Source organism: Terrapene carolina, unplaced genomic scaffold (genome assembly GCF_002925995.2).
Source record: "Terrapene carolina triunguis isolate 2854851 unplaced genomic scaffold, T_m_triunguis-2.0 Scaffold67, whole genome shotgun sequence".
Classification (NCBI taxonomy): Eukaryota; Metazoa; Chordata; order Testudines; family Emydidae; genus Terrapene; species Terrapene triunguis.
Window position 1 is genome coordinate 18,280,351 of NW_020664418.1, and position 8,380 is coordinate 18,288,730.

The 8,380-nt window shown below is 45.1% G+C and overlaps 1 protein-coding gene across 7 annotated transcripts in view; it reads left to right on the forward strand.

Moving 5' to 3' along the window:
• HERC1 (HECT and RLD domain containing E3 ubiquitin protein ligase family member 1) overlaps positions 1–8,380 on the forward strand; it is a 214,087-nt gene that overhangs the window by 178,286 nt on the left and 27,421 nt on the right. For all 7 annotated transcript variants that reach the window (XM_026648236.2, XM_026648237.2, XM_026648242.2 and 4 more), the window contains exons 56-59: positions 4,425–4,624; positions 5,600–5,714; positions 6,877–7,023; positions 7,862–7,963. In XM_026648236.2, the coding sequence (XP_026504021.1) occupies positions 4,425–4,624; positions 5,600–5,714; positions 6,877–7,023; positions 7,862–7,963 (564 nt within the window). The remainder of the gene's footprint in view (positions 1–4,424; positions 4,625–5,599; positions 5,715–6,876; positions 7,024–7,861; positions 7,964–8,380) is intronic.

Here is an 8,380-nt window from a genome sequence, read left to right on the forward strand (position 1 = left end):
TGGCTGATATCCTGGCCCCCTCGCGCCCTTCCTGGCCCCCTCGCACCCTTACCATTTATAAAGATAATTACGGACATGACGAAGACCCTGTGGCAGACCCCTGCCTTGCTGCCACTCACTGCCAAGCGTAACAAACGCCGGTACTTTGTGCCCTCCAGGGGTTATGAACATCTATATTCCCACCCCCAGCCTGAATCTTTGGTGGTGGACGCTGCTAATCAGCGGGAGAGGCAAGGCTTTCGGGGCCCTTCTCCCAAGAATAGGGATGCTAAAACATTAGACCTATTCGGGCGAAAGGTGTTCTCAACGGGGGGACTACAACTCCGAATGTCTAACCGGAAGGCCATCGTCAGCAGGTACTCCTACAATGCCTGCTCAGCAATGGCTAAATTCACGGAGTTCCTCCCCTCGGATTCCCGTGCCAAATTTTCAGCTGTGGTCGAGGAGGGAAGACTGATCTCCAGGGCGTCCCTGCAGGCGGCACTTGATGGGTTGTGCTGCAACCAGGGTTATGGCCACAGGAGTAGCCATGAGAAGGGGCTCATGGCTCCAGGTTTCTGGTCTCCCCTATAAGGTCCAGCATACCCATACAAGACCCACCTTTTGAGGGTCAGACTCTTTTTTCGGAGAAAATGGACAAGAGGCTAAACAGCCTAAAGGACTCCAGAACCACCCTCAGGTCCCTGGGCCTCTATACACCGTCAGTGCAGCAGAGACACTTCCATTCTCAGCGGTTCTGTCACCAGAACCGCCAGGACGGGTCCTGAAGGAGAAATAGGACCGGCAGGAGAAGGCCGAGTCAACCCTCTGGCCGGGCTCGGGACAACCCAAGCCACTTTCAGGGCCCAAACTGGTCTTTTGAAGGCACGGTCGAGGACTGTGTACCACACCAAAGACTGGATCCACCCCGCCTTACCTTCTCGTCCCGACTATCCCCTTTCTACCGTGCATAGTCCCATATCACCTCGGACTGCTGGGTGCTCCTCACGGTAGAGAGGGGATACTTCATCCAATTCTGTGCCCTCCTGCCCTTCCACTTCCCTTCCCTGTCCCTCTTCAGGGATGCTTCTCACGAGCAACTCCTTATCCAGGAGGTGCAGTCGCTCCTATCGTTAGGGGCAGTGGAGGAGGTTCCTCAGGAGCACAGGGGCGAGGGCTTTTATTCCTGGTATTTCCTAATACCGAAAGCCAAAGCCTGAACCTGCGAGAACTCAACAAGTTTGTAAAGAAACTCAGGTTCCGCATGGTCTCATTGGCCTCCGTCATCCCCTCACTGGATCCAGCAGACTGGTATGCCACCCTCGACTTGAAGGATGCTTATATTCAGATTGCAATCACTCAGCCCCACAGGAAGTACCTCAGGTTTGTGGTGAACAGTACCCACTACCAATTTACAGTTCTTCCTTTCGGCCTGTCAGCAGCATCTCGAGTCTTCACCAAGTGCATGGCAGTCATCGCTGTGTTCCTGCGCAGGCACCAGGTACAGGTGTTCCCATAACTCAGCGACTGGCTGGTCAAGGGTCGCTTCAGGACCCAAGTAGAAGCTCAAATCAGATTCATCAGGGCCACCTTTGACAACCTGGATCTCCTTCTAAACGAAGCAAAATCGACTCTGTGCCCTGTTTAGAGGATAGTTTATAGGGGCTCAACCCAAGCCAGGACATACCTGCCGGAAGCGAGGTTCCAGCCCTGGCCGGTATCATTCGAGGTCTCAGACAGTTTCCCCCCACCACAGCAAAAAACTGCCTGAAGCTTCTGGGGAACATGGCTGCCTGTACCTACGTGGTGAAGCATGCCAGACTCAAGCTCTGACTGCTCCAGTCATGGGTAGCATCGACTAGCCCAAGACAGCTTGGACAGTATCGTGACCCTGCCTCGCCCGGTCCTTGACTCCCTCCCTGTGATGGCTCAACCCTCAGGAGGTGTGCTCAGGGGTCCTCTTCTCCAGTCCACAGCCATCTCTTTCGCTAGAGACAGACGCATCAGACTTGGGCTGAGGGAGCACATCTAGGAGACCGCAGGACTCAGGGTCTCTGGTCTCAGGCAGATCTGGCTCTCCACCTCAACGTCAGAGAGATGAGAGCAGTGTGTCTGGTGTGCCAGACCTTCCAGGCATACTTAACGGGACAATGTGTATCAGTTATGACAGACAACATCACGGCAATGTTCTATATCAACAAACAAGGGGGTGCACGCTCCTCTCCCCCTATGCCAGGAAGCCCTCATGCTGTGGGACTTCTGTGTAGAACATTCAATACACCTACAAGCATTGTGCCTCCCCAGAGTACAGAATGAGTTAGCAGACCACCTCAGCAGGTCCTTTCACGGCCATGAGTGGTCCCTTCGCCCGGATGTCACAAATTCAGTCTTCCACAGGTGGGGATTTCCCCAGATAGACCTATTTGCCACACAACGCAACAGGAAGTGCCAGCAGTTCTGCTCCTTCAAAAATCACAGCCTGGGTGTGGCTGGGCTCCAGCGCGGACGCCTTCCTCCTCCTATGGGGAGGTTGTCTCCTAAACGCCTTTCTGCCCATACCGCTCGTTCTCAAAGTACTCCTCAAGATCCGAAGGGAACGAGCTCAGGTCATATTAATAGCTCCAGCCTGGCCCCGCCTGGTACACAACTCTCCTAGACATGTCCGTGGAAGCTCCAGTCACCCTGCCACTCTTCCCGGACCTTCTGACACAAGATCACAGTCGTCTCCAACATCCGAACCTCGGGTCGCTGCACCTTGCGGCGTGGAGGCTCTGTGGTTGAATCCTGTGGAGCTTTCCTGTTCAGACCAGGTTAGACAAGTCCTCTTTGGCAGCAGGAAACTTTCTCCGAGAGCTACCTACCTTGCCAAGCGGAAGAGATTTTCAGTCTGGTCGGTACAGTGCCATTCGTTCCCGATGCTAGCCTCAGTGCTGTTTGTTCTGAACTACCTCCTCCATTTGAAGCAGCAGGGGCTTTCAGTGTCGTCAATAAGGGTTCACTTGGCCACCATCTCAGCCTTCCACCCGGGCGCGGAGGGCCACTCTGTCTTTGCTAACCCAATGGTCAGCTGGTTTCTAAAAGGTCTCGACAGGCTATACCCTCATGTCTGGCAGCCTGTCCTGGCTTGGGACCTCAACCTGGTTCTTCCTAGACTCATGGGACTGCCCTTTTAACCCTTGGTGTCGTGCTCCCTGCTCTACCTCTCTTACAAGGTGGCGTTCCTGGTGGCGATAACCTCGGCCAGGAGGGTGTCTGAATGTAAAGCCCTAACATTGGAGCCCCTTACACCGTGTTCTATAAGGACAAGGTTTAGCTCAGACCTCATCCTGCTTTCCTGCCGAAGGTTGTATCGCAGTTTCACATTAACCACGACATCTTCCTCCCGATATTCTACCCTAAGCTGCATTCCAGCTGCAGGGAGCAGAGACTTCACTCACTGGATGTCCGTAGGGCACTAGCCTTCTACATAGAGAAAACGAAGCCGTTGAGAAAGTCGATCCAGTTATTCGTGGCAGTGGTGGACAGAATGAAAGGTCTGCCTGTGTCGTCACAATGCATTTCGTCATGGATCACGTCCTGCATTCGTGAGTGCCACAACCTGGCGGGGGTTCCTGCACCTCCAATCACTGCGCACTCCACCAGAGTGCAGGCTTCTTCAACAGCGTTCCTGGCTCAGGTTCCCACTCAGGAAATCTGCAGAGTGGCTACATCGTCCTCCATTCATACGTTCACGACGCACTATGCAATTACCCAGCAGGTCAGAGATGATGTGGCCTTCGGACGAACAGTACTCCAGTTAGTGGACAACTCCGACCTCGCCTCCTGATCTTGGGCTTGTCAGTCACCTGATTGGAATTGACATGAACAAGCACTCAAAGAAGAAAAAATGGTCACTCACCATCTCGTAACTGTTGTTCTTCCAGATGTGGTGTTCATGTCCATTCCCATACCCACCCTCCTACCCCTCTGTTGCAGTAGCCGGCAAGAAGGAACTGAGGGGGTGGCAGGTTGGCAGGGCCCTTTATTGGGCTCCATGAAGGTGCAACTCCAGGGGACACCCAGGCCAACCCCACGGATGCTGCTAGGGGGGAAATCTTCCGGCTACTGTGGATGTGCGCGTGCACACACCTGACTGGAATGGACATGAATAACACATCTCAAAGAACAGCAGTTACGAGAAGGTGAGTAACCGTTCTTTTTCTCGCACTCGTAGAACTGTGATAACCACCAGGTCTGACTTCATTTGTGTTATAAATTGCTGCATCAAATCATCAACATAGTTCCTTTTTTGTAGTTTATATGACGATGTATATGAAGTTCAAGTGCTTAATACTTTTGTGCTGGAAGGAAGTTTAGTTTTATATGTGTGATGTTCATATTCGTAAGTCACATTATGAAGAATCTGAATGTTGTAATCTTTTTGTTTGTTTGTTTGAATCCTTTAGGACACCATTGTTAGTGTGAAGTGGGATCCAACTGGTAAGATTCTCATGACATGTGCCAAAGAAGAAACGGTGAAACTCTGGAAATATATGGGGGGATGCTGGAGACGTTTGCATTCACTCTCCCATCCAGCTATTGTGAATAGTATTACCTGGTGCAACCTTCCAGGGAAAGGACCCAAGCTGCAGTTGTTACTAGCTACGTATGTTAACGTTTTTGCTTTAATACTTCCTGTGTAGTCTTTGTATTAATACTTATAGCAACTGTATATGTAGCATCTTTCATCCTAAACAAAAAACAAACAAACAAAATTCAACAAGCTGTTCATTGTGGGCATTGTAGAACACTGGTTCAGCACTGACTTAAATACAAAAAGCGCCCATTACTGAATCACCAACAGCTTTTCCCCTCCACCTAGGCTTTTCTCTGGAGAGTTCTGCGCCAAGTACTGACCAGGGCTGATCTTAGTTAATTAATTTGAATTTGTCACAGTGAAAACGTAATGTGGTATGTTTGCATGTTATTGGAAACATCAACTAATTATTGTTGTGAAATGTGCCAGTTATGTCCATAGTTGCAAATACTTCCTGTGCTGATAAATATACCTGGGACCTATACATTCTGATGGCACAATGATTGCAAGGGAGTATTAGGTTAAATATGAAAATATTTAATGTGAAAAATAGGGTGAAAACCTATGGAGAATATTCCTAAATATTTTGAGTAGGAATAAAAAAAAATCACTGTCAATATGCATATTTTATTTAAAAATAAGTGAATTAAAGAATATAGTAAAATTTCAAACAGTACAATGAAAAACAAGTTTTTCCTTTTTCCAGTCTGCCTCAGTTTTCCTTTTATATTGGAGATACTACTTCACTAACTTCCTTTTAAACATAATGGTGCTGACAAAATAGTTTTGGCAAAATTTAATATTAAGAAATAGTTAAAGAAAAAATGCACTTTTTCAGTGAGTATTACTCCTAAATCTGTATACAACTTTTAAAAAATAATCTGCTGCCCTTGGACTTTATTTTTAAGCAGATTATCTTTCTTAATCACCTTGCTCTAAATGTATATCATAACAGACTGACATACTTTTAGAATATTTGTTGATTGGTGCTGTTTGTTAACAATTTTACTTTATTTTCATGTGATTTATTCCAACTTCCTTCAGAGGATGCCAGAATGGCTTAGTGTGTGTTTGGAGTGTTCCCCAGGATATGCTGATCATGTTGCAGTCCAGCTCAAGTAGTGCAGAAGGATGGTGGGAACAGGAAACAAGTGGCAAGGTAAAGACAGTTGAGCAAATGTTAGGAAATCTTAACCTGATTGTATCCATGGTTTTCTCTGCGATTATAGGAAAGGATGGGAGCAAAATATTTAAATATCTACATGGGTGGAGATGGAGAAGAGGGAAATATTTGAAAACTATTTAGTTTAAAAAAGTTACATTTATTTTAATTTGCCTGTACTTACACACATGCAGATGTTTCCAAGGCAGGAAATGGTTCTTGCTCACATGCTCAGGGTCTTGCTCACATGCTCAGGAATTTTCCCCCAGGTTCATTGGCAGTGACCTTGGAGGGGGTTTGCCCTCCTCTGTAGCATTAGAGTACAGGTCACTTGCCAGGATTATCTGGGTATACTTCCCTTAATCAATTCCTTGCCATTGCAGGTACTTCGGGCATTGGTGCACCTTGGTCCCTCCTATTCTCTGCCTAATAGTATTATTTCCTGTGGGTTGTAATTTTTGGTCTAATTTTGGATGTTGAGTTTAGTGTGGGTGCTGGGTGCTGTCAGTGGCCTGTTGTTACATACAGGAAGTCAGACTAGATGATCTGGTGGTCCATTATGGTCTTAAGGTCTATGATTCTAAATGGAAGGTCAAGGTTTAAAACAACTTATTTGCAAGAGCTATTGATCTTGGCTAAAATTTGGTAATGCTATCTAGTTCTTTTAAAATTATGCAGTTATTTCCAAAAGAGAAAACTAAAATAATATTGGAAGTTTCTTAGTATATAAATTTGCCTTGACTTAATTTTAACTAAAATGTTCTTTAAAATGGTAAGATCCAGCCGTAATGTGGTCTTGAATGCTTATGGTATTTTGAAGAGGAAAATATAGATGGTAATAAGTTAATGACATCCTTATAAAACATGACTAAAATAATTACAAATAAAACTAAGGTCTATTAAGTAAATATGCATTTAGATATATTTACTTAGAGTGCATCGTCACTGTAGGTGCTCATAGTCTGTTGTATCAGCTTGAATGCTTCCATAAGGCCTTTTTTATGGTGCCTTCTTCTTCTTTTTTTGATAAAATAAAAGTAGTTGTACCAAGAAAATCTATACACTGGTTGCAAAGAAGTCCAAATCTGAAACACTTTTCTATTCACAATTTTCTATGTATGTAGTCCAGGGTATGTCATAATGATGAAATAATTTGCAGGATGGATACAGAAAAGCAGTAGATGCCAAGTGCATTTATCAGCTGAGAGGACATATTACTCCTGTTCGGACTGTGGCCTTCAGCTCTGATGGACTGGTATTAGTGTCTGGTGGGCTCGGTGGGCTCATGAACATTTGGTCTTTACGGGTAAGGTTGTCTTTGAGTTATATTAAAGATTACCCAAAGATTATGTCATGGATGTCACAGAATTCATGGATTCTAGAGTGGCGGCGGCACCCGGAGATCCCAGCCGCCACAGGCAGTGGGGACATCCGGAACAGTTAGCCCTTGCAGCTTTGGCTCTCCTCTCTCACACTTGGTCTTCAGTCATCCCCCCGTCAGCTCTCCCCCCCACGTTATTTTTAGTAAAAGTCACGGATGGTCAAGGCTTCTGTGAATTTTTGTTTATTACCTGTCCGTGACTTTTACTACTAATAACGGTGATAAAATCTTAGTTATATTTCTTAAAGTTTGTTAAAATAGGTACGTTTAAGATCAGAAGTAAAAGGATAATTTTATGTTTTCATAGTTTTCTTTGATAAATACTTTATAAAAATTAGAGGAAGCGTAGTCAAGAATAATGAATACAAGATTTGGGAAAAAATACTTGAATTCTAATCCTGGCTCTGCAACTGATTAATTATGTGCCTGGTCAGGTCATTTATGACCTCAGGTCCTTAGCCAGTTTATGCTTTTGTTTCTCCCCTCTGAAAAAAGGGAGTAATACTTGCCTTCTTCACAGGCTGTTGAGACTGTGTAAAACACTTTGAAGATGTTATATCAATGTTAATTTTAACTTTTAATAATATCTTTTGGAAAATGCATATGCCTTTTTGACTATCGTGTAGGAATTTTAGTTCAAGGGGTTTAAAATACTTTAAATAATCATTAATTGAAATGTTTGGGGGTGTTTATGGTACTACAGGATGATAAATGCACATGTTTAAATAAATATGTGTATTGATTAAAAGATTTCTTGGTTTAGGATGGCTCTGTATTACAAAGTGTTGTGATCGGTTCTGGAGCTATTCAGACTGCAGTATGGATCCCTGATGTTGGAGTAGCTGCTTGCTCAAATAGATCAAAGGTATTATTGTATATTGAAGTGCTGTTCTTTTGAGTTAAATTTGTGAGCAGTAAGGGAACGTTCTTATTACAAAAAGAAGCCCATTTACCCAAACATTTCTTTCTAACAAACTGCTAGCACAGGGGTTGGCAAGTGGCACTTTCGGAAGTGGTGTGCCGAGCCTTCATTTATTCACTCTAATTTAAGGATTCGTGTGCCGGTAATACATTTTAACGTTTTTAGAAGGTCTCTTTCTATAAGTCTATATTATATAACTAAACTATTGTATGTAAAGTAAACAAGGTTTTCAAAATGTTTAAGAAGTGTCATTTAAAATTAAATTAAAATGCTGATCTTACGCCACCAGCCTGCTCAGCTTCCTTCCAGCCTGGGGTTCTGTTCACCTAGGCCAGCACCGGGCTGAGCAGGGCCTGCGGC